Genomic DNA, 26449 nt, shown 5'->3' on the forward strand with positions numbered 1-26449 from the left:
AAGCACATCCTAAAAACAATAAATCCATCGGCTGACAGGCAGACACCTCTAATTCGAATCACATGGTGCACATAAAAAAATTCCTCGCGTGGTAAAATACCAAGAAATTAGCAAATTAAACACAAGGAAATGCTGCGTACTCCTGTGCCTGAGTGCAGCTCACCCCCCAAAAAACCAGTTTGTACTTTAAAGGCCTCGGTGCGGTAAGTCTTTTTTAGCATTTTACTATCAGGAAGCAATAAGATCTGTTCAACTGCTCCTGCCTGGTCTGAAGCCAGTCTATTCGTCTGATGGTTCTGTAGTTAAAGCATTGGTTACTGTTTCCTTCCTTTGGAAGGGGTGTAACAAACGATTGCTTCAGTTCATTGTGTCATTCTTTGTGAGCACAGATACTTTGGTACACAGCAGTGAGGGCCTTTGTTGTTTGGTCTCCACCCTTCAGCTGGTACTTGTCAACATCCTTCAAGCAGCGCACCGCTCTCTCGACCTCTTCCTGCAGGGTTGGTAGGTCTTCAGAGTCGGCTCAAGTGTGGATTGTTTTGGGTCTCCAACTTCTTAGCCAGTTTTACAAGTGGGTAGGAAGAATAACTGTCTGCAAATGTATTCTGCATGGACGCGTCTTCTGCCAAGCTATAACCTTACCAATTGTTTGTGACAGTGCAGTTACTTCGCGATATGGTGCGTAAATATCTGGGCTGGATCATTGTTATTTAGTTCAATCCTAATGTCTTTTTTGTTTTGCTGAACTGAAGTGAGCATAAAAGTTTATGCATGTCGACCCAGTAAAAAAGTACTTATGACCAGGCGGTCACTGACACGGGTCTTTAATAAAACTAAACGCATGCCACCAAATGTTAAATTCTTGGGAAATTGTTTGTCCAGTTTCTGACAGGACGTCGGAAACAAGGACTCTTATCTCTTACTTAGATTGTGACCTCACATGGACACTACCTACACAAGGGGTATCGAACAGTGGGGTTTTTTTTCTCCTGCCAAAGTCGTTTGAATATTTATAACATCATTCGTGGCCCGTACAAAATTATCAACTTAAAAACTAGCCAGCTACATTTGGTAAAGCCATAGTTTCGCCACAGTGTATTAACACTTTTGCAGTATGTACATTCCGTATGCCTGCACTGACTACACTCCAGTCTTCGCAAGCAGATGAGAAGCATACATGTCTAGTGGACGTTTCTTGCTTGTCCCTTAACATTATTATGTTATTGTCATGAATATAAATTTGAAAAAAAAAAAACAACTTTTTGAGTCATTGACTTTCGAGTCCCACCCTCGGTTGCTTTGGCAGGACCATATGAAATGATTTCGAAGTTGGACGTTCCCCACCCTGATTAAGGCTCACCCAAGATGTCCTAGACGCCTTGCACACTGACAGGCAAGTTATTGTCGAATGCAGTCTGTACACATGCATAGCAAAGTCGATGTATGATAGCAAGTCGCAGCAGTCGGTCAGGAGGCTGTCACTATTCGACAGGGCTAGAGTGTTTGTTCAACAGACTCCATGCTGCTCATGACATCTTTTTTATCGCCCTTTTTCATTTTCCCCAGCTGATGTTTACACAGTTCTGATTCAACTGCCGCGCGGACAAATTTTAACGCGTAAGTAAATCGTGTACATCTCTGTTTTACAAACCGAGGTCACTGTTCAAGTACACACACATTTCCCTCCTTCCACACACATGCTATTTGACAACGACGAACATATTAAAACAGAAACATTACTGTTTTTTATTGGACTGCTTCTTGGAGGACAGAGAGGCCTTGACCGGCTTCAGTATCTGCAGGCTTTTGTGTTCTGTACTGGCTGCGCGAGCCACCGCCTCTTGTTCTATGGCGGCCACCACCTGTTTCTCCAGGCCCTGCAGATAATATTCATTCTTCATCAAATCGTGCTCATTTTTTGTGTGCGTCTAAACCAGTGTGCACAGTTGGAAAATTTTCTGCTCAGATGTGTGTCTGCTTTGGGATTTTGATGAAAATGCTTTTGCTTTTTTGGTTGGTTTGTTCTAGTTACTAAAATGATAAACAATGATGGTGAGCGGAAAAGAATGCTGAGAACAAGAGTCACTTCTGTGCAACTGGATGTGTGCAGGAATTAACTGGAATGGTGTCCTTCACACCCTAGATACAATGGCTGGTATTTATAATGCAGCAGAGTTGCTATCTACTAGATGTAACCGTAGCATCATTGATCTCAGTAGCGTGCGAGTTCATCATTGTATTTCTCACCAGATGAAATATCAAGCAAAATATGATGCATGCAATTTGCAATTGATATGGCAATGCCTTTTAAATGAGCACTTACCTTCTTTATCTTGACTGCATCAATTATCTTTGCTTTTTTGGGTGCAATTGTTCGATGTCCTGCAAAAATGAACAATCACTTGTGGTACATATTGCATCCTGCACTTTTAATTAAATAGATTCTAAAACTGACACTTCAGAAATGTTTTCATGAACAGTCTGGGTTCTACCATTAGTTGATCTAGATGGGGGGGGGGGGCGGCGGACTAGGGATGACAGGCGGCTGCGATCGTCAGCATATATTGTTAAAGCAGCAAACGATCTTAGGACATAGTGTTCACAATTGCTCTGAAGCAAACTGCTGAAAGAGGTGCCCAAGCCTGGAGACATATTGGTTGCACATCCATGTGATGCAGTGATCTTCACCCTAATTCCCCCCCCACCCAGTTGACTTAAAAATTAGTTGCTGGGAATAGGTACCTGCTCCACAGGCAGGTTGAGAGGGATGGGAAAGGTCAAGCAGTAAGAGGAGAGGCACCGCTCTCACTAACAGTTGGTCCTGATAAAAGTGAGGTCTCTATTCTAATTCTTCATCCCAACCACCTTAAGAGGGATTTTTCTTAGGGGATGACCTTTACCTTTTACATGACTGCTCACGATTCATGTAAACTACAGCTGCATAAAGTCTGTTGCTAATTTCACACATCATGAAGCATCTTTAAATTATACAGACAGCCTGCATAATGCAAACAAAAAAAATGCATGTTGTGCTCAAACACACATTCCTATTAATCTGCAATAAAACATTAAGGAATAATTTTTTTAAATATTAAAATGTTTTATTTTTAATCATATCATCAATAGAGATCAAATAAATAAAATAAGTAATGAGACTGACAGATGTAATTTTTTTATGGAATCCTGTACTTTCTTGAATAACTCCTATAATAAATATGTGATAACATCAGAGACTGGAACTGCAGTCATCAACTCTCTCCTTTTGAACTACTTCTATATAGACAGCTGCAAGAAAGAATGGTTTATGCTTGTCACTGAATCCACTGAGCATGACTCTATAGCTTCACTAGATCCCTAAGAACTAGAACTCTTTACACTGCAAAAAGCACAGAGATGTTAAACACAGTCTGATGACCAGAACATAAATTACATAAAATATATAAATATTGATTGTTGAATGTGTTGTAATTGTGAAGAGCAGCACGCCTTTCATCTAAGATGCAACATAGCCTAGCACTGGCTCTGTTCATAAGCTAATTCTATTTCAGGGTCAGGAAAGTTAAAAGTTAGACTCAAACACATCATGGATAAACACATAATAACGCAGAGTAGTAAGCATCAGAATAACTGTTACTGCTTGATGATAATGATAATACTTGGATAGTACAGTATCCCAGCATGTGGCAAGGATTTCCGTGCTTCACATTACCAGACGATCAATTATTAAAGTAATTAAATCATAAATTATTAAAATATGGAATAAAACTGATAGGAGTCAAATAATAGTACTCTCTCACCAAAAACACACATCTCAACCATGGACAACAGAGGACTACAGTAAGAATGGAATTACTGCACAGGGCTTCTGCTAAGGCTAAATTCTTTGGGGTCCCAGGGACCCCTTCTTCAGATTTTTAAGGGGCCCTGTTCTTCGCCTAAATTTGAAGGGGACCCCATTGACGAAAACTGAAGGGGTCCTCCGAACTTTTAATGCGTACTGTACACAATTTTTTGCGTAAGCAGAAGCCCTGACTGCATATTATTACTTGCAGCATGCTGTCCCTGTTGGGTGTCAGTACACTCTGCCTTCTGACAGTTCAGGTCTACCAGATGTTAAATATCTGCCAGTGAAATCCTGACACATGTCAGGAGGTAGTGTCATATAGAGGTTAAAAAATAAAATATACTGACTCATCTCTGGTGACTCATGGAACAGACTTTTCCATGCCTTGTTAATAAGACTGTTACATATACATATATTTTACATCTGATGCATATTATAGTGTGAATTTCAAAATTGCTCCATTCATCTGGCAGTAGTTTCATATAACACAAAGCTTGGTATTCTATTTCAAATGTTTGTTACCTAGCTAAAAAATGTTAATATTCCTTTCTGCTATTGAAGAACTTTAAAAAAAAAACAACGTTATAACCTGAATAATCATGAAGGTGTGTTTACCTATTTATCATTTCACGTCTGTGTAAATAGTTCTGCTTATGATATCATTGGTTCTGTTGCTATGATAAAAATCTTTGTTCACTTTGTCATTTTTTTTTGAAATCTGTAATAATGTACATTTTTGTGGTTCAATTTTGCTACAGAATTATTCCAATCTAGCTAGGGTGCCCAGCATCACTCAGATTAATTTCTCTTTTAAATGTAATATTGCTGTCAACTAACACCCACTGCTTTATTAGAGTTAAGCTTATTCAAATGCAGAATCCTTGTAGCGAAGTAGGGAAACACTTGTCGTTTTCATGTCTCTTCCATATGTTGACAGCCCATGTTTGGCAACAGCCAATGTTTTGAGTGAAGCCGCCAAATGACTTGTTTTCTCTACCTCCCCTTCCCTCTCTTTTTCTCTAAGTCATCTGTGCCATCTCAAATTATAGCATTATCAACATTAGTTCTATATTGTAGAGGTATGCTGCAGTTTTTTCTTCATAGTATTGTTTCATCCGTAGCCAACGAACATCTTAGAAAGAAGAAAATATATAAAAGAAAATGCTTTAGGCCAGTTTAGGGAAAAGTATATCTACCATCTACTTATGTCCAAGCTAAAATTGAAACAAAGATAACTGCTAATGGATAAGACTGACTTAATCTGTAGCTTCTGGCACTGCTCTTTGGTACCTCTCCAAACTCACTTGGATCTATATGGCTGCATGACTTTTTCGCTCAGCTTCTGATGCCAAGCTGGAGTCCCGCTAAGACTACAACAAATGGACAGAGGTCTTTCTCCTGTACCAAGCCCCATCAATGTGGAACAGATTACCTATCAGCTTTCATCACTCCGATTCTCTTACCACCTTTAGTCTAAACTTTTAAGATGCATCTTTTCAGAACAGTGACCCTGTCCTTAACGTAAGCATGTCTAACATGTGTCTGTATTTACTTCATATATTTATGAGTGTGTATTTCTGTTGTAATAATGAGCGTGTATTCAATATTATTTTATATATGATTTCTGTAAAGAGCTGTAAATAAATATTTGTAAAAAGTGGTATATAAATATCATTATTTAGGATGGATTTTACTAGATTTCAACAACTGCATGGGTTGGGTGAAAGAAGGTGGGGACACTTTGGTTAGCACTAGTGCTACCCCAGTCTAAAACCATGTCTGGGAATGTTTATACGGCTATACTGTAAACTAATTTTTAACTGTATTTATTTTAAGTTGAAGAAATTGATAGTATCAACGTCGTCAATCCGGTATTCCCGTCTTTTAAAATATTTCTTCTTGTATGTCAATTTCGGTCCGCGTGCTCCTCTTTGTACCCTTCCTACTGCAGCTTTGTAGCCATATCACGTTCCCATACAATATGGAAGGTTAATTAACACACTCTACAGTTACCTTTTCTTAGTACAGATTTCTTCTGAGTCTTTTTTTGTTTCTTAGTTCCTTCGGGCATCTGCACTTTCGTCTTCAGTTTTCCTTGCGGCATGGTTGTTTGTCCTAACGTGCACCTCCTACAGTATAAGGAAAGGTAACTCAAATACTTACGTTAGTGGTGGCGTCCCTTGTACGAAAACCCAACGTGTGTGCATGGACGTGTATTTACGTGTGTGTGGTTTTTGTATTTGTATGTGTATTTTGCAATTTCAGATATATATATGTGACGGCAAATGAAGTTACTCTTAATTAATTTGTTGGACTAAAAAAAAAAAAATCTATGTACTTTCATTGACATAATCACGAATGGCTGAACAACTCTAACATTCACTGAATCACACAACTCGAAGGAAAATTGCGTCGCGTTTATGTGATAAACTCATGCTGTCACGCATTCGGTAATATCATGGCCAGTTTTCGTTTGTTTGTTTTTATTTTTTTTTTTAAACTGTTTTTTTTTTAACTTTCCTATCTGAATCGAGAACTGACCATGACATAACCAGGCAGGAAGGCAGGTGAAGGGTCAAGGTTAAAGAGCAAAGGTAACGCGGCATGTGAGCCAGTTGAAAACATGGGTGCAGTGTTCTGTTGTTGTGATAATGTAAGTGGGGGAAAAAAACCCTTAGTTTTCTTTTCTTTCAGTTGACATTGGCATTGGTGGCTAACTGGTTAGAAGATCACTTGTCCTGTATGTGTAGGAGATAGAATTTGCTATTTTACAATTAGCGTGTCCGATGAGTCTTGTGACTTGCAAGGGAGGCTATGCATTGCGCATTTGAAGTAAACATCGTGTTGTACAGCTTATTTGTAAGAAGTAAACTATGAATTCTAATAAAGTAAAGAAGTAATACTTGTTTGACAGAATCAATTTGTTTCACATAAAAGTAATTTTGTAATATACTTCGAGAAATAAAAGTGCCGATACACAGCTAAAGGGGGATAATCTTCGACTTAAAAACCAAAAGTAATGTGACCAAAGAAGATGTGACATTGCACGTTCAGTGCATAATAACCATTGACGTTGTTATATCGATATATATATATACAAGAAATAATGAAAGGAATTATTTTATGTACAGTATACCGCCTTCTAAGATATCTTACGAAACCACACTCTATGTAACTGACTAGGAAGTTGAAAAACCACTTACTCATTTCATGGATACGTTGTAATAATTTATTGATTTTATCAGGCGCTGTAAGGCATTACTAAAGCAAATTTTGATAAATAGAATAATGTTTATTATATTTTGTTTTGAACAAAATGCTGTGGGTAAACAATAGAAAAAATGAAATCAGTTGTATTATCTGAAGAATAGCCCAGTTTCCCTCTCCAGTCTGCCCCAATGAAAACGATGCACAAAATGTGAAGAGAAGCGAGTCACGATTTGAGTGCATAACTGAAAATGAGATAGACAAGAGTACTATTTTCCCATAGATTTATAGAAAAAAAAGTCATGTGCATCTTTAGAGATCTCTATAGCAGTATAGTATAGCAAACATTTTGGATGGAGTGTAGTAGCTTACACCGAAACATCAGCCTATTAATCACCAACCCGTGATAAGTTATCAGTCCATCCTACAGCTGAGTATTATATGTGTTTAGTATCATATCATATGTCAGATATACTTGTCATCCATATGTATTAAAGCACTGCTTGAAGCAGAGGTATTTTAAACAGGAACACAACAATGATTACTTCACAAAGTTGATTTAAACAGATCATAAGCACTTTTCCTTTAGTTTGGTAGGGATCAAATCTTAATGCTTGTATAGCAACTCCATAGCTGTAGCCTGACATAAAAATTTCAGTACTTTCAAATTTGAAATGAGGGACAAATATGATCATGTAATGAAGTAAACCTGTACAAAATAACATTGAAGAAGGCCATTGGTATAGACTGTGTAGTCAGCATCATCGTAACATCTTTCTCCCCAACTGCCAGACCACTTGCAGATGGTTTGAAAAAGAGAGAACATACTACAAGCTTTACTTCTAGTAGCTGATGCCCTCTTGAAAGAAGCAGTATCAATTGGATACAGTAATTAAAAGTTTTTAGACATAATAAAGTAATGCTTTATCCAGCATAAAGATAAACTGCTAAAAGGCCTATTTTAAACTTTAACAGAACGTGAGGGAGGAAGGTGCTACGCCAAAAACTCCATTGCTGAGTGGTGCACAAAGTAAACCTGTGGTATCACAAAATCAAGAAGTGTCCTTTGCTCAGGAAGATCATGCTCCTCAATCAGGACACTCAGTGCGTCAGCACCGGCCTGATGCGATAAAAAATCAAGAGTTTGGTAAGGGAGATGTTGGTGGGTAAAATGAGTTCAGACTGTGAAGCTAGAAGTTTGATACTGTGGGCAACTAGTTTAACAACCTGAAAGAAATGTTTTGAGAATTTAATAATCTTTGAATAAGAGATGCATGTGCAGGAAGTATTTTAACCCTATTAAAAAGAAACTAAACAGATTTGTAAATAATTCCAGATCATCAATAAGTAGAAAACTGAAAATATAATTAATTATGTGAATGTCTGAATGTTAAATGATTTTATGAGGGGTTGAAGTTTTCATGTACAATGATATCTTCTTCGGTGAACATTATACTTTAATAGGCATAAAATCTCTGTCTTTCTGATGCCAAGCTTGGCATGTGTACCCTTGTTTTAGTCCACATTTTCATGTTGTTAGTGTCAAGAATTCATTACTGAGGTTTATGAGTGTTGCTTATTTTCATAGTGACATCAGTGGACCAATTAGAATCTGTGACCCTGACACAGCTTCCACCTCAGTTCCCAACACTCAACAAAACGTTTCAGGTACACTAAACCTATTTTTGTTATCTGTACTACCTATGGCTGGGATTTATTGATGTAACCTGTTCACAACATTTTAAAGCATGTTGCACTCATTGGTCCTATATGAGACCCTTCTTTCAAAAGGGTTTATAGTGATAATTGATTTGTAAAAATATTAATCTAACATTATTTCATAGAATTAGATAAGCATATTTTTTTTTCAGTTGTTGAACTCATGACTGACCAGTCAACTTGCATAGGTGACTATTTATGATATGCTGGTAGTGTGTGTATATATATTTTGTGCATTTAGATGTACAGAAAAAAAGATAACTAACATCAGTTGGACAGATTTACAAAAATTATTCTTGTAGGAATTGGTTATTTTATAAAAGCTCATTTCATTGTACACAGTAGATATTTGGGAAGTTTTATAGGAGAGGAAATTTTATTTAAATACTAGATTTAGATGGTGGTCAAGACAAGCAGTGTCCTGTACAGGCATATATACTTATTCTTGCATGATATTTTTCATAGTAAAAAAATTTTTTTTTCAAGGACCATGGAAAACTGTACAACGAACTGTACAGCAACTTCAAAGACATGCGGCAGTCACTGAATGACTTTAAGGGGAAGTTTGTACAAGAAACAGCTGGCATTCCAATCATTGCTGATTGCCTTAAAGTGCTTTCAGCAAGATGTGGTAAGCATTTGAGGTTAAAAGTAGCGTTGGTTTGGTTCAATTAGAGAAAAGTTTGATCTATCAGTTGAAGCCAACACAGTGGTAGTATATTTTTTGTAAATTATTTAGTACAGCATATTTGTACTTCAATGCTATTGGACTTGGGTCATTTCTATGTCTTTGTCTTCATCTTACACTAAGGGCACTCAGCTATCCTCTATGGCCTGGGAATTGCACAGTAAAAATGAACTATTATTAGTATTAACTCCATTATCATTTTATCTATCATAACATAAGCAGTTTCCTAATCTTGTCCAGAAAGCATGAAATAAGTTCACTACGATAGACCAAACACTGACATACTTTCTGGGAATTAGTACGTGTAATTTTGGTGCCATTTGTGGTTGAAGATAGTGATTGACAATCATTTTTATCAATATATAACATTAGTTAATGTTACATCTTACAGGGTGTACGACTTTATGGCTGCTTTCTTAAGCTGTCTTTTTAACTTTCTGTTGGATCTCTCTCTTGAACTGAAACAACATAGTATTGAGATAACTCTGTTCATTCACTATAGGTGGAGCTAAAATATCTGCACAACGCCAGAAGAATTGCATTCAGCTCATGTTTGACCAAAGGGAAGTGTCAGAAAATTGTTCTGGACTACCTGAGGATGCATTGGAACCATTGGAGCTCTACAACAAGGTGAATAGGCTGATAAAAGGAGTGCTTGACAAGGCTCCGCAGGTCAACAAGTCTTTGGGACTTGTGCTTGAAGATGAGCAAAACTTGAGGAAAGTGATCACAAAGAGTGATCTTCCTCCAAAAGAAGCATCAGAAGCCTTACATGCATGCATTGAGAACATTAGTCGCCTTCGAAAACTGCCAGGCTTCATTGAGATAATTGAAAAGTATACGCACAAGATATTTCTTGAGATTCTAGAAGGTTCTAAGGTGCTGTTAGAAGAAAAAGAAGTACAAAGGTAAATAAAACGAAAGAAGAAAGATGCAGGTAGCATTATTTTGATTAAGGGGAACATGGCATTGTTTTGTTAGCGCTTTTTCCTACAGGGTTTCTTTGACTGTTGATTCCATGGAGTGATAGATTATGTTCAGAATAGAGTAGTCCTAGAAGAACATAACCATTGGTCGCCATGGAAACAATCTGCAATAGCTTCCAAACATTAAATTTTAAATTTATACAATTACCTGCAAGAGTGCAAGTTTGTAATTGTACATGGATTTATATGCATCCATGCAGAAGTTTTCATTTTTACTTATCTTCTCTGTTTTTAGAAAAAGGTGGTGTTTGTCAGCTTAATGCAGGGTTAACAGGCAGCTTTTTTCTTAGGAAATACATCCTATAGCAGACCGTGGGCAAAGGCCGGCCCGCCTCCTGTCTCTGACCGGCCCGCCCGCTGTCCCGCCCGCCAGTATATATACTATATATACAGTATTGGGTAAAACTGAGTTAACTATATTAGTCCGGCCCTCTAAAACCATCACAATTTCTCATGTGGCCCCTTGGGAAAATTAATTGCCCACCCCCCTATAGGCTGGTGAAAGTTCTGGTGGAGGATAATTTTTGTCTCCTCCACTCACCTGCTGGGATCTTGTTTCCTAGTCTATATAATAGAGTGGCTAGATTTTGTTAGTGTAACTTATCACATATCTTTTTTTTATCACATAACTTATCACATATCTTCTGCCACTTTTCTTCTCACTATCTGTTAACAGTCTTGTGTCTTGGATGCAAGAGGGTAAAGGATGTAAAGACACGTGTCTCCGTTAGTTGATTTTACATTTTGGATTCAAGACTGTAAATAATGGGAAGACATTCTCTGATTTCTGGTCAAGTCTTGAATATAAGACTGTAATGATGTACAAGCATTCTATTTCTCTAGTAGTTCTGTGTAACAAATACTGTGACCTTGTACTTCTGTTCCATGAATGCCACATAAATTGTAATGTTGCTAAGGACTGCTGTATGCACTAGTATTACCTTCATTTTTACCTTTTTAATGTTGATGGCAACTTACAGGCTTCTTTATTGACTAAGGAAATTGGGTAGGAGGAGAGTTGGCTACAACTATACTCCATTGGCTTTGGATTGCATCGTAACTATTTTTGGAAAAAGATTGTCTTGGTAAGAGAATAGATTTTTTTTCATTACTTTTGTTAATTGTAACTGTGATATCAGCAACATTCCATAATTAATTTCATGTTGTTAAATTCTTTTATCAAATATGTTAACTTGAACAAATTGATGATTCTGTGATTTGTAAGGCACTTTTATGTGTACAAAGGCTCAACTTTATGTGATGTAATAGTGATGAAGAGCTAACTGATGTAAAATGGGGGTGGCGAAGCAGACAGCTGAGTGGCTAGAGCACTAGCATCTGAAACAAGTGGTGTGCCATGTCGATGCCTGGTTTTTCCCCCAGTCAACCCAGCTGTCAGGAGTGGGTACTTGACTCCACAGAGGGTTAGGGAAAGTAAAGCAGCAAGGGAGAAGAGATGGGCACCATGTAAAGCTGACCTAGAGAAAACCTCACTCCCCCGTGACCAACAAACTACAATAGAGAATGACCTTTACCCTTGCCTTCACCTAGTGTATATATACATACACAGACTTTTATGTTAATCTGATTAATGCTGGTAATTTTATCATTCTTAAAATTCTAAAATTTTCTTTTCATGTTGTTTATGACAGAATTTTACAAAATGGCATGCTAGTATTAACTGTACAAACTTTGTGCAAGTCACAATCTTATGCGATCAAGTCAATCAGATCATTTGAAATTTATTTATAAGGCATATTTGATGCATATTATAAGTGCTAGGTGCTTCAGTGGTGTAGAAAGAAACTACCAAAAAACTGTATATTTTCTTAAACTGAAAAAAATTGTAATGGTGGACAAAGGGTGCTCTGATGAAAAAAAAGGCCAGATGGTGGTTCATCAGCCATTTGGCTGACTGCCAAACTGTTTGGTAAAGCAGACAAGGCAGATAAGTATTAATAATTTAAATCCCTTTTTTTTTTAACTGCTCACTATTGGAGCACACTGCTTTTCCCATTGGCTTCAGCCCTCGGATGTCATCAAAGTCACTTTGTTCACTACGACAGTATGTCCATAGAGCTTCCAAGTCTTCATTGTTCCAGCCCTATGACTGGTGACTGCCTCTTGCTTTCACATCATATAACTCCTGACATCTGTGAATTTTAAATTTATATTTCTAAACTCAGATAGTTTTTACAAACATTTATTTTTGCACTGCAAACATTTGATAAGTCATTGTAAACAAATTCTGACTTTTCTTGTTTTTCCTGAGAGGGGAGAGAGTGCTGTGCGATATAAATTCACACATTTATTTGGAGAACACATCTTACTAGACAAACAGTTTTTCTTTCTCTCTCTCTTTCTTTTGGAATATATATGTTGCATTATATATAGCATAGTGTACTTTTCTTGTTTGTATCAAATACACAGCATACAGGATGGTTCAAGTTTTTTAGTTGCATCATGTTTGTATCATATTAGTATTCTAGAGTTACATTTATTGGAATCAAAGGTGTGGAAAGAGACTGAAAAGTTAGAAAAAACAAGGTTTTTAATAATGAATGCTCATGTTAGATGGCAAGACCATTGTGCTTATAATGGAGGTTTAAAACCTATTGATCTTTTTTAATGATTGACATTCTTGATGATATTTTACTGCTTTATTATCACTGTAATGAGTGTTGATTTTAACCAGTATTGCTAAATTTGAAATCCACTGGCTGGTGGCTGTTGCTCTAAAAGTTACTGCAGCACCTTCATTAGAAGCTAAGAACAAGATCGAACTATGCAGGTACCTTGTTGATCATATTAATCAGTCTCTTTAAATGACTGAAGTCATAATAAAAACAGTTAAAGTTGTCTTTCAGACGAGTTTGTTACTACTTATGAGTATTTCTTGAGAGAACTCATTTCTGTACAAGGGCTGCCGAAAGCCACCACAGGCCATGGGATAGATAACCTTTCTGGGCCCCTTGCATTGATCATGAGTTGTAATTGTTTATTTTGCCAATATATAACAATATGCTCGCACTTTATAATTCGACTATATAGATAGGAAAATTGCATACAGCTATCTACAACACTGCATGAGATGAACATTTGAGAGCTGTTTACATGTAAGTGGTCTATAAATGAGGGAACACGATGTGAAAAGATTAAACTATTCGCACAACTATAGAAAAATGTTACTAGTGGACGTGAATAACTCGAGAGATTAAAAAAGAAAAACACGCCGAAGATTAAAGATAACAAGATTTATGTCCTTTACCCAATGCATGTGTGGTGTCAGATTTGTGTACAATTATTGGAGGCAGCAGTAAGTCTAGTAGTTGTGAAGCCTACACTTTATAGCGCTCTTTAAAGTCTAAACTAATTTTTTTCCCTCTTACTGCCTTTTCGCTTTTGTTTAAAAGAAAACGAAAAAAAAAAAATCCCGGGCCCAGGTACACCATCTGTCCCTACTCCTCCCTCTTGTCAAGACAGCTAAAGATGGCCAGCAGGCAGCAGGAGCAGAAGGGTTCACAAAAGCTGGCGGCAAGCCTTCTTCCTGCGGCGAAAGACAGCAGGCGGAGCAAGCCGATCAAGCTACTGGTTCCGAAATTGGAACTTTGGAGTGGTCACAGCACGAGGCAAGCCACTCGCACCTGCGATCTAGAAAGTAGCTATCGACTCAAACACCGTGAGTCGGTGATGACAGCTCACCATCCTTGCGAAAAGCTGCTGAGTGGTTCTAACAACCTACGACATCACCAACAGCTGACTAGTTCTCGGCAGACCGTGGTGGGACAGCCTCCCAGCTGACCCCAAAGCAACCCCTCAACGGTTGTTACTGAAGAAGTCATTGGACTTATTACAGCCTACCAGTGGAAGACACTGTGATACTGCGTGTACTTACCTGACTGAGGGCTGTGCTGCCTCTGTGACAACGAATCGAGTTTTCTTTTCGGTTAAACTACGGAAGGACAACAGGCGGCGCAGTCGGTATAGTGCGACAGATCCTGGGTGTTACAATAGCGTGACACACAGTAAAACTTAGTCAGTGGTGTGATACTGAGCGAGATACGATAGTGACGTGAGCTGGAGGGCAAATGTCATAGTGACGTGTTGTCTCTGATGTTTCCTGTTCACTCGCTCGGATGACACAGTGACGTCTGGTGTAGCCTGAGGTGACACCAGCAGCGTGGAGCCCAATCGGACGACATGACTTCATGTGCGGCAGTAAAAGACTGACATTACTGCCAATCGATACAGCGACGTCATCACATTATGTAGCTGCTGTTGTGTCTCTGCCATATGCCAGTGACGCATAGTGTTGGCACTATGACCTCTGGTGTGACACCCACAACCTCTCTCCCAACGTGACGCTAAAATCTGACGTTCATAGTTTGACACTATATAAGGCGAGCACTCACCTTAAGTTCAAAAGAAAACAATTTCTCTCATAGAACTATTTTAATTATTTCTGTAATCACAGAGGGCACTGTCAGACCCAATGCAAGCACGTGGCAATTAGTTGGGTGCAAAGGTTGCAGTTTGCTGTAGATGTTCTGATGATGTCACACTACATTGTGCTAACATTAGTGCTTCATGCAACGACCTGTGCTGTGGTGTGTCTGTGATTTCGATCAGTCGTGAGTGCGGCAGTAGCGGCGCTGCAGTCTCCACGCGCGGTTACCATTCACGACAAGCTCATTAAATGTCATCGGGGAGCGCCAGTCAGAAACAAGGGCGGTCATCAAATTCCTCAACGAGGCCGAAGTCAGCGAAGCGTGGAATCGTCAGACCAGAAACTCTTTCATCTCAAGCTGTGTCAGGAGTTATCTTTCCTATACGTCTGGGCCTACAGGGGCGACAACAAAAGCTGCTTGTCTCCCCTACTGCCGACATTTCACGCTTGGCTAATCGTGGCTGTTAATTGTGGCGAGAATTAATCGCATCAACGTAAGGCTGCGCACGCATTCGTGTGACGTAGTTGGTCTTTCCCCACAGACAGCCAGACACGCAGGCAAACACACAGATAACCACAGCAAACAACACCATGAGCAGACACTCGATAAACCAGAAAAAACATCGCTTAGACATATTTTATATTTACCCACGACAAACTATTTGCTCGTGACACGTAATAAACCGTTTCCTTCTTTCACCAGAGTGATGTTTTCCTTTGTTACATACGCAACGAACACATTTCGTCTTTATAAATGATAACTATTCAATATATTCCTTTAACAGATGATAAGCATGATCACTTTTTTTACACCTGATGAGTATTTTCGTAAACATGGAACAAGTTTTCTTTATGCATTCTTTAAGCTTTCTCTATCGTTAATATGTGTGTGCTCTCACACACTGACATTCTCTCTCAGCATCTCTCTTTCACATGCGCGTGCGTGATAAACATTTTCTCTCTTCTGATGAACCTGCCCTCAGAGGTTCCGATACTTGTTCTTCCACAAGAGGGGACAGAAAGTAGGTAAACCGAGAACAGATTGCAAGGTGGACAGAGGACACGCACTATGAACTGTTCACACGCAGGTAAATCTGTTCTGACGATTCGCGAACTCAGCTATCAAGGTGACCATCTACACTTACAACAAGACAACAGGTGGGCTGTATGGTGAGCAGTCGAACTGTAACAGTAATCTTACAGTCGACACTCTGGTTATACTCCTCTGGCTGACTGCACCAAAAATTATCTCTTCCGTCTCTCTCTCCCCCACTAGCTCTCCCCCCAAAGATATTCTCCCGCTGTGTGTGTGCGCGAGCGCTGATTGTGTGTGTGTGTGCTCGTCTGTACGGAAGTGCCTGTGTGTACATGTTCTCTATCGTGCTGGTATCGGCACATTCAAGCGAAAATAATAGCTGGATATTTTTGTATGGCAGCCTAAAGCCATGTCGCTTACAGTTAGCAAGAAGTTAATAACATTATTCACGGCTCTGCGCACACAAGCAGCCAGTCATGTTGAGCTGTTTGTAGGCCAACGGTGGGGAAGCTAATCAGTAAAGGTTATAGATGAGGTCACAGTGCTAGTCAATAGACGGTATTGTCTCCAGACACACCCCCTGTCTAACAAACAGTTCCTCGCAGACTAAAGAGACTTGCACTCACTTGTCCCCTAGGGGAGGTACCCTCACACACCAAGCGTGACATTCTGGTTGTTGTTCACACCACGCTGTCCTGAGTTTGTGGAGCCTGGAGAGGAAATTATTTCAGGCGGTGAGTTGCCTTATTCATTTATAATTGTCTTTTTCACGCGGATAAATTCGACCTTTTTTCCAGTTAGTTGTTTGTGCGTGTCGAGATGCTGTTGTTTCCATCGTCACAACAACCTGACTGTAACGTACACAGTGTGACGTACACTGGCGCTGACTGCATCAAAGATGCATCGTCTGTTATGTTTGTACTTACCATGACTTTAGAGACCAATCATCGTACACAACCTGGCAGACGGTTTTTGTTTTACTGTCCTAGTCAGGCTCCACAGCTTTTTGACTTTAAGGTAAGCTGAGCAGAGTTCAGTAGTGACAGTTCAGTAATTAAATGCAGAATTTAAAATCGCCGTTGCAGGAAGACAATGTGTAGTTAAGATGAGAATACAACAGCAGTGTTTAAATATTGCATTAACTACATAGAGTTAGGTAAAATGTCCCCATAGCCAAAAGGTCACATGGACAACGAACGTGTGTGGAGCACCAAACCCAACCCTCTTCTTCACCTTTGCCTTCCCTAACATATTAAGTTCCAAGAACATGGTGGGGCAGGGGAAGAGAATTTTCGAACCAAGGATGAGTAGACCTCCAATCCGCAACCTGTAGTCGAGTGGTCTAATCACTGTACGATGGCTTTATTTAATAATTCGAGAACAGAAAATTATCGAGTGCTGAAGCACAGGATAAATAAAGTGGGAGGATTTCCTGCAGAAATTTACAGTGTGCTAAAAATTGTGTTCGAAAGATCGACATCGCATTAATGTGAGAAAGCGTGTGAAAGAAGTTTATAGTCTGTTAAATTAATTTGTGAGCGACTGGAGGAGCTAAAAATAATATAGGGTTTATTGACTGTTTTAACTTAGCTTGGGCAGTTTATAGCATGCTGAAATGAATCTGGAAAAGGTTTGCAGTGTGCACAGCCTGTGGTACACGGACAAGTGTGATGAGGCTAACAGATGGCAGACTGGGTGGCCAAGGGTCGCTCGGTGCAGTCCTGTACACTCGGTCGATGTCGTTGTTCCAGCAGCTCAGGCTCTCAGCTCGTTCATATAACCCTCGCAGGTAGCACGTGGTACCTGAGTTACTGTTCCAGTTTCTCTAGCGCGAGACAATGTCACTATGGCTTCCTGAAAGGTAAAGCTTTGAGGTTTCGGAGCCAGCGCCCCCACGGTGGTCGATACCTGTCGGTGGGTGGACAACGTATCTGAAGGCTGGTAGAGCGGATCGGGTGGGATACGGGTAGGGGCTGAGGGCACAGGACGACTGACAACAACACTAAAGGTGTGACAATGTGTCAGAGAAACTCACCTTTGTCAACAGTATTCACACCAAAGGCTTCCTACATCGTCTGGTCTACAAGTAACATCGTGACAGTCACAAACTCATCATCAGTCGCATCCTCATCCACCTCAATGCTAACAACAACTGACAGTGTGAGGACACCATGGATGTGCGTGTGACAAACAGCTAAAAATAGAAGAAAGGGTGACAAACGGATGAGGAACATGTGCGAGTAAGTAAATAATTTAACATGCATCTAAATGACAAAGAAATAAGTTTTTTACATCGATTTATGTGTAAATATTTGTGATATTATATTTTTAATGATAAAGTCAGTATCAGCAGTCAGTTGTAACTATAAAATAAAACTGCAATGCTGGAAATTAATCATCTAACGGAAAAGTTAGAAGAGTTTATCTTTAGACAAACGCACATCTGAAATATATTTATATTTTATTAACATTTATTTTAATAGTACACATGGAATAGTTAACTCAAATGCGCCCAGTTGTAACAGACAATCAATAATAATAAAACTTAGACTGCAATGTGTGTACGGGATTGTTGCCTATCAAATTTTAATGTGGAGAAGCTTTACTTACCAGTCTATCGAGTGAACTCCGTTCGAACCTTTTCCGTAACTTCAGTCGCAGCTTCTAAATAAAGTTCAACCTGTAGGACTGTATTCCCGAAATCGACCTTTTCATTTTCTGGGCAAAAAATTGCTTCTTGAACACAACAACCTGAGTGATATTTCTTCGTGTGACTAGCAGACGTGAAAATGTTTGCTGGACTCACTGCGACAAATACTAAATATACTCAGCGGAACTCTCCAGTGTAGGAGACTAATTTCTTCTGCCTTCCGCTGGACATCCAGAATTAGAAAGTTTATTTATTGATTTTTATTTCTAATAATTTCTAACATGATAATTACTGTAGTAATAATAATAATAGTAATAATAATAGTAATAATATTATTTTTTATGAGGTGGTAAGGGGCAGAGAAGTTTCCAAACTGAAGCCGCTGAAGTTTCTCATCTCACTGTCTGTTCACGGTTCCATCGTTTCATCTCTACACCTCTTATTCTGGTGGAACAGAAGGCGGTTAATGAAGCCACATCAATTATTCGGCCCGCACCCACCTGCTTGTCTAGTGCGCCCTGACTTTCTAGACCGCACGTTCATCACGCATGGGATGGATGATGGGAAGGGAGAGCAGCAACAGAAAAAAGTCTGTGCTTGGCTGGAAACTGTAAATTTTTATGTCTGGAAGGCATCCTCACATGCAGATTAGAAAAGCGATGAAAAAACCCACGGGTATATATTTGAGCTTATTCTGGACGCTGATGTTGATGTGTCGACAACGATGACAAGTTCTTGACGACAGTTGAAGTGAGAGAGCCAGGTGTTCCTGCTGCTGTCACAGAAAGTGCTGCCATACAGGGTAAGTCCTCCGTTAAAATGTTCCGTTAACAAAAATACACATTAGAGATTAGTGTATCAACCGTCATAAGCAGCCATCTTTAAACTGAAACAAATTGAACAGAAGTGATCATGGGCTTGGAAATTTCAATGCTTCGGTTAGTTCGGGGAATTGAGGTGGTTGTTGTGTTTAGTCTCCATGGAAGTGTGTTTTTGTAAGTGTTTGTTTCTCAGTGCAGGTAAAATTTATTGTGAATTTCGCAACACCATGTGTTCATCGTTCAAAATTAAGTTGATCTCCTTGCTATTTATAGGTTTCTCGTACTTGCCCCTCGCCCACCGAGTTCCAGTCCCAGTAGTCTCCACAGGCAAAAAGCAAACACTGAGTGTTCAAGGTGTGTTCAGATACTCATAGTAATTTGAAAGCAGTTCATTTTCCTTTAGTCCTCTGCGGTTGACACCAATCAGGTTTATTTTCGATGATATTCACCACCACTACCATGAGCTGTTAGCTTTTTCGACACCAGGTAGATTGGGCATGTGGTTCTATTTTGGGTGTTTCACCTCATTGAAATTACTGTTTAGTTACGAAAACAGTAAAGTAAACAAGCAAACAACACATACACCTCTTCTCACACCTGTACACACACAGGGCGCGTGCAAAAGCTGTTAGTCAATGGCTAAAAGCTTTTCTAAGCTGACGTATTCTAGAACTAGGGGAAAGCGGCTAATTTTTTAAAATTAACATTAATTCAATTAAAAAATATCGAAAAAGAGACATTTTTACGATTACCGCATCCATTTTTTCCTGTTCTACAGGGTCAAGGTGCACTCTGTCTATCCCACACCCTCTCAGTGAGGTCAGGAACGCGGAGGTGTGGCATTCCAGTGTCTCTACTGTAGCACTCGATCTGTAATGAGGGCGCCACCCTAGGTTTTCAGTGGGTACTTTATTAACCTGTCATTGAGCAGCGAACACACTCGTTGTCAGGCTGTTGTGGTGTCGTAGATTACCTGCACTGAGACAGTCTCGACATGTTCCCATTCAGCGACACTCCCGCACAACAGTTTGACACCCAAGCCATGGACTAGTGGAACAAGATCCTTGTAATTAATATTATAATTGCTGCTGGAGGGAGCACTCAGTCGTCTGAGAGTCATGAGAGGGTGAGTATGCCGGAGCTTTATAGATTGTTTTCTCCTTCTACTACCTACCTACAGTTAGCCAATCTTGGAGTGCAAACACATGCTTTATTTCAAAAATCGCGGTTTTCTTCGAGTATAATCGCATCAGTTGATAAATCCGCTGGGCCATGGGCAACACTTTTTTTTTTCGTCTGACAGATACAAACTCAGGTTGGAGATCACACGACGAGCGCACCTGTCCAACACAGATGCCAGCAAACTTCACACACCTGGATACATACTGAGACACTGAGTTCAGGTTTTCTGAATGCCCACACAAAGAAACGAATGATCTGATGTGAGGTTCCCACATTCTAGAACATACCAAATAGATTGACAAGTAAACCCCCAGAAAGAGGCCAGCACCAGAATAACCAACAGTTAGCAAGAAAATCAAGGTATTGGGTGAGTGAATGGTGTGTTTGTGTATTTGTCTACATCGTGATTTGGTAAGACAGGGTTCTTTTGCACCACTCAGCTGGTATGTCAACAAAACTATGAAAGGTTTGGCTGCTTTTTGTTTTATTTACTTGCTTAGTTCTACAGGAAAGGATTTTTAGTTCATAAATGTTTGGTGTACAAAATCTAATGAAGTATATTTACAGTCAATTAAAAAGTGTAAAAGGAGAGATTCAGGAGGGTGTGCAAGAACTGCTTCCTACTCGCTATTTATTAAAAAATGTTCGGGTGGACCCACGACAGGGTCACTGACCGCGGCTTTTTAAGGCGGAGGACTTAGAAAACGAGATGACAGGGTCAGTAGCGATGTATAGGAACACAGTTGGTGACCGACTTCTCACAGCAGGGTAGCATCACACTGCAATGCCAGTGTGTGTCGGTGACGTTTGCGACAGGACGTTGTGCGAGAAAGGAAACACAACAAAAATTATTGCTGGTGTTGGCTGCACCTCAAATACAAATCCTGTTTGATCGATAAAATGTCGGACTGTTCTTTGCAGAAAGATTTGATGGCGGAGTTACTGCGGCGAGGGTGAAGGGCCTCGGGTGCATGACGAAACAGGATGGGGAGCCCCGCCCCCAGAGCGTGACGTCGGATTATCGCAGCGACAGGCGTGACGTATGCCTCGTGCGGGCTGATAATACATCGCTGACGTCACGATGGATGACGTCACCACCGCGCGAGGCGTTTCACCAGCGACGACTCTCGACGCCAGCATCAAGCGGCAATCATCATCGCATCCTGAGAGAACCCACGACACGAGCGCTGAGACAGTCGTCTGCACGAAGATGAAGGTGGAGGAGAACCCTGACGACAGCAGCCACTTGTGCGCTTTTCTTCTCTCCAAGGACGTACAGATTTTGGTCACGTGCTCGGATACCGTCGCTCCCATCGCGCAAAGGAAAGACAACCCGCATGCTTTGTGCACCAACTTCATTTCCAGCGGTTTTGGACCTTGGTGCCAGAACCTGGAGGTCAAGATGTCAAGGCGGTGCACGAGTCTCGCGTTGCAGGCGACAAACGCCGTGGCTAAGGAAAAAACGTGCTTGGGGTCAGGGGTCACGTGGAGACGCGGGGCGGGGACCAACGCGAGGAACACTAAGACGAAGAGTGGCTTCAACCTCCAACAGCTTCCATGTAAAGACAAGGGTTCAAAAGCTGATGGCGTGTTTGACCGTCGACCGAGCTCCACCCCTTGTTCCTACGTGTTCCGACACCACGACGACATCAGCGACTACATCAGCGACTACCGGCTACATCACACACTACAAAGGACTTCCACCAGGGACAGATACACTTCTGTCTCTAGTTGTGTCCCTTCAATCTCTCGCCTTCTTAAGGAGAAAAAGCTTTGGTGAGTTTTGAAAATCAGTTTCCAATTTTTTTCTCTCTCACAACAGACTCAGGCTATGACGAAAAGGGGGTCTGTGTAGTCAAGGCTTGGTCAATTTTTTTTCTTTTCTTTTTCTTTTTTCTTTTACACATCTCACACATTATATACGAAATAATTTACGATTACTACAAGGGGCCCAGGTGGTCTCCCATCTCTCTGCTCTCACACACACACACACGACGAGTGATCGACAAAATTTTTACCTCGCCTTATGATACTTGATGATGACTTGTTTACCTTCCGAATTCCCTTTCAATCTGTTAATCTCCATGTGGTAGCACGTTTGTGTGCGTGTGTTTCTCGCGCGCGTGTAGTTTGTGTGTGAGTTTAATTACCGCGGGTCTGTAAACACTCGTCAAGCAGACAGACTTGAGATGGAGACCTACACCGGAACTGCCAGCGCCACCTTGGTCAATCAAGTCAGTCCACGATTCCCATCGACTTTTAGCGACAGCCTTTGATCAAAGCCTAAATATTTGATTTCCTGCACAGACACCGGTATTGACCGACACCATACACTACCCACACCTTCAAGACTTTTTCATGTCCAGCTATGATGGATGTGACATTTGCTTGCTTGAGGTCACTGGCAGGTTCAGTGGGTACATGATTGATGTGACCTTCGCAGTCGTCATTCGGATACTGGATGACGAGGGTCATGTTAGTCTCAATAAACTTTTTAATTGCACAGGGAGGGAATTTCAACACAAAGCACCAGTCCCTTGCTTCGTACGATGAGCTCAGGAGCAGATGGTCGTAATTCTGTTTCCCGACTTCCCACACTGGCTTACTTCATTTGCTTCTGTAATTTTTTCCACAGGATCGATTGATTTTGAATTGTAGTGAACTACCTTCGGTGATTGTTGTTGTTCAATAGGATGTCGATTGTCAATATTTTCCTGATTTCACTGACCCTTGTTTTCTTCAGATTTTGTGAAATGTCCATTCCATGTTCGATACTTAGTGTGCGTCCCTGGCGGCACACGACCAAAGTGTTTACATTGTTCTTCGTTCTGCTTCATGCAATGTGGATACTGTGATGATGATCATCATGATGTCATTTTTTAAGAAAACATTATTTGTACCCAACCCATTCATTTAAAAAAAATTACCCCACAAAACCTTTTAACAGCCATAATGGAATGGACAATGACCGTGCCTGCACATGTGTGGGTGGATGGGTGGACAGCACGATGTTGACACAAATTCGATTCTTATGAAACAGGAAACACGAAGCCTAGAATTTCTAACATTTATTTTGTTGTCTGAGACCTGCTTTCCTCGTCGTCGTGACGATAAACAGGAGTTTAACGAGGATTTTCTTTTATTTTCACAGCAGATTCACCAGTTCATGTAGCAGTGCGGGCACAGCAAGCACCTCAACCCGGAGTGACAGTATAGAGAAAAAACGAGGTCTGTTCCTAACCTCGCCCCGGTGAGGGAGAAGACAACCGAGGCCTGACCAGAAGGGGAGGTAAGCGATGTTTCAGAGTGTCTCCAGGAAAACAAGCATTACCACCATCCACTGCTACCATCGCTCGCTCCATCACCACAGCACCAACAAACGAGGAAATCACAATCGGATCGTCTCCCTTTCCAAGCTGCACCTTGACAGGTTGACAGCACGCGCTTTTGCACACGGCGCGTGCGATAATCCTACTCTGATCCCAAGGCCTTCCCAGGATATTTCTCAACAGCTGTATTCTAGTGTATTTCCCTAATCAGCACCGGAAGTGCTGAGTGAACTTTGTGCTACACAATACACAGCAAGTTCAGGTCGCCCTCCCGAGCTGCCCAGGAAAGCGATTTGTTTAAAATTCAGATTAGGCTTATCTCCCGACTTTGTAGCTACGATAATCGAATGCATGTGTCACCAGTACCTGCTACGCTAGACACCTTTTTCTCTCAAATTAGTTCACCTAAAAGCCCTTCCTAGCCAACAGGGCGCCCGGTAGTGCAGTGGTTCAACACTAGCTTGTCACCACTGCTGTCTAAAATCTTGGGTTCAAATCTCCTCTCGGGACAACCTCACACAACCATTATGAACCCTTCCACAACTACAGCACTAACCACTTTGCAATGACCCTGATACCAGTGGAATATTCATCTCTTGTATTATATTTTTTACAGGCCAAAGGCTAACAAGGCTGGTGGACCATCGACTGACCAGCCATCAAAAAGCATGGTTCAGTGTTTGAACAACAACGGCCCTCCAATGGAAGACGACAACGGACGCCAGCCGAGAGGAACATCACTAACCAGTCAGCAGTCGTCAGGCACAAAGACTAATGCCTGGCCACCAAGTGCACGTCCTGGCCTACCTCAGTCTTCCCTAGTCTCCATAAACTTGTTACAACCAAGCCCCGTCGGACGGCGGTCGAGCCGGTCGTAAAGCCTGCAAGTTCAGGGGCAAGCAATCCAAGCCGAGAAGTGATGCCTGTGACAAGCTGAAGCAGGACTCTAAGAAGAGGTCACTGAATGAAAACATCCACCATCCACAGAGAGAGGAGACATCAGACGACGGTGATGAGGAGGGGCGCATGCAGAATGGAAGCAATACTATCGCTCTGGCAACAACGGACAAAAATAATTCTCGATGCACGGAGGGTCCTGGGAAGGGAGAGGCTGACCATCCTTACTTAGGTCATAGTTCTTTTCCCGAGGTCACCAAGCATCAGCGATTGAGCTTGATGCAGATACTTCAGGGCGATGGTGCGAGGGTGGTCCAGAGTGTCACGAAGGGTAGACCGTGCAACAGGGGGGTCGCATCATGTCTGGAGCCCTGCACTGACTCGTTCTGTTCACGAAAGCTGGCCTCGGTTGCAGGTGACTGACCCCTCAAAAGTAAAGAACACACCCGAAAATATTGCCAGCCAGCTCCACGACTGGCTGCGTCTTGGTCAATGCGTGAGTTTTCCTGAGCTACGATTGTCCAAAGCCCCAGATCACGGCGTCACTTCCGGTGAGGTTTCTGACATGACCAGGAGACATAAACGCAATCGTGCAGGTGTGTGTGAGGAGGGACTGTGGGGAGGGAGGGACTGGGTGGCCCACACTCAAGCAGACGTGGCCAATGAGGTGACCGTCAGCGAAGAATCCCGAAACAAAGCAACATCAGACGGCGACAGAGGGGCCCACGGTCCTTTGAGCGTCAGTACAAGCGACCACAAGCATACAACACAGAAAGCAGGTGTCGACAGAGGCGGAAAATGGAGGCAGAGGGACAGAAGCAACGCCAAGGGACGAACCTTCGACCATCTGCGAGCCATGGGCAGAGCGGCATCGTCGCAGAACACACCGTTAAGCGTGGTTGCGCGATCCCTCGGTGTAGGTCAGGCGCGCAACAGGGAGCAACGCACGACTGGCAGTGTCCACCTCGACTTCCGGGTGTCCAAAGAAGCTGTGCAGAAGACGGTGGCAGAGGTGACCACGTGACTAAAGCACGTGCGGCTTGCGGGTGCGGAATCGAGCAGCTTGACTGGTGACTGCGCGTTGAGGCTGCTCTACCACAGCGGGCAGAACAAGAATTTTCACTGCGTTTGATTTTTTAAAATGATTCTGTAATTGTTCATTGGTCTACGCATTTTTTAAATAATTTTTTCCTCCAAAGCGCGCGCGTGTGTGTGTGCTAGCTCGACGTATATGCATAAGATATCGTTAGGGTCAGGGTCTTAATGTAGGTTTTTATTTTGAACAGACTGAGCAGAAAAACAATCGAGCTCAAGGTTTGTTGAGCTGGCAACTGCGGTCTGTTATTCACGCATGCGTAGAACAGGTCAGTAACAGAAGTAATATTAAAAAAAAAGTCAGGGCTCTTATCTCAGGTGGATTTTCTCAGACGCGAATATTTTCGTTGCTGCTTCATTTATTTTCCACAGTCACGAATCAACAAAAGTCAGTATATGAGCAAATGAGTTTCAAGTAGTCACGTACGTTTACAAGCCGCAGGTTTTATTTTTAAACTGATGTAAAAAAACAAACAAAAAACAAAAAACTTGTCACTCAGTTCATTAAACGCAGTTCATTGACGGTATACAACTGCACGACTGCTGAT

General features: G+C 41.3%; 2 protein-coding genes and 1 long non-coding RNA gene across 9 annotated transcripts; 2 read left to right on the forward strand and 1 right to left on the reverse strand.

The window, feature by feature from the left end:
- Positions 1-1722: 1722 nt before the first annotated feature.
- On the reverse strand, positions 1723-6014 carry LOC112561253 (UPF0390 protein zgc136864-like). Its single transcript, XM_025233615.1, has 3 exons — positions 5858-6014; positions 2324-2382; positions 1723-1877 (listed from the first exon to the last, which is right to left on the reverse strand). Exons 1-3 carry the CDS (start codon positions 5946-5948, stop codon positions 1737-1739), a joined length of 291 nt encoding a protein of 96 aa, XP_025089400.1. The 5' UTR covers positions 5949-6014; the 3' UTR covers positions 1723-1736.
- A 20-nt stretch (positions 6015-6034) lies between these two features.
- Positions 6035-13305, forward strand: LOC112561252. 3 transcript variants are annotated; one of them, XM_025233613.1, is made up of 5 exons: positions 6035-6067; positions 8027-8213; positions 8640-8719; positions 9257-9401; positions 9961-13305. In XM_025233613.1, exons 1-5 carry the CDS (start codon positions 6050-6052, stop codon positions 10368-10370), a joined length of 840 nt encoding a protein of 279 aa, XP_025089398.1. In that variant the 5' UTR covers positions 6035-6049; the 3' UTR covers positions 10371-13305. The 3 variants fall into 3 exon arrangements, with proteins under 3 accessions (XP_025089398.1, XP_025089396.1, XP_025089399.1); XM_025233611.1 differs by lacking the exon at positions 6035-6067 and adding an exon at positions 6388-6497; XM_025233614.1 differs by lacking the exon at positions 6035-6067 and adding an exon at positions 6388-6497 and having other exon boundaries at positions 8027-8198.
- A 2573-nt stretch (positions 13306-15878) lies between these two features.
- Positions 15879-26428, forward strand: LOC112562629. 5 transcript variants are annotated; one of them, XR_003098884.1, is made up of 9 exons: positions 15879-16661; positions 17975-18167; positions 18924-19379; positions 19672-19752; positions 20177-20524; positions 20702-20947; positions 21502-22356; positions 23732-23869; positions 24526-26428. It is a non-coding gene; the product is annotated as an uncharacterized LOC112562629 (long non-coding RNA). The 5 variants fall into 5 exon arrangements; XR_003098885.1 differs by having other exon boundaries at positions 20702-20940; XR_003098888.1 differs by having other exon boundaries at positions 19034-19379.
- Positions 26429-26449: the final 21 nt, after the last annotated feature.

This window comes from Pomacea canaliculata, linkage group LG4 (assembly GCF_003073045.1).
Source record: "Pomacea canaliculata isolate SZHN2017 linkage group LG4, ASM307304v1, whole genome shotgun sequence".
Taxonomy (NCBI): Eukaryota; Metazoa; Mollusca; class Gastropoda; order Architaenioglossa; family Ampullariidae; genus Pomacea; species Pomacea canaliculata.

Coding starts and splice junctions, on each gene's coding strand:
- LOC112561253 (XM_025233615.1), bottom strand. CDS start 5,948: ATGCCGCAAGGAAAACTGAAGACGAAAGTGCAGATGCCCGAAGGAACT. Junction 2,383..5,857: donor GAAATCTGTACTAAGAAAAG/GTAACTGTAGAG, acceptor TCATTTTTGCAG/GACATCGAACAATTGCACCC. Junction 1,878..2,323: donor ATGCAGTCAAGATAAAGAAG/GTAAGTGCTCAT, acceptor TATTATCTGCAG/GGCCTGGAGAAACAGGTGGT.
- LOC112561252 (XM_025233611.1), top strand. CDS start 6,468: ATGGGTGCAGTGTTCTGTTGTTGTGATAAT. Junction 8,720..9,256: donor CACTCAACAAAACGTTTCAG/GTACACTAAACC, acceptor TTTTTTTTCAAG/GACCATGGAAAACTGTACAA. Junction 9,402..9,960: donor AGTGCTTTCAGCAAGATGTG/GTAAGCATTTGA, acceptor CATTCACTATAG/GTGGAGCTAAAATATCTGCA.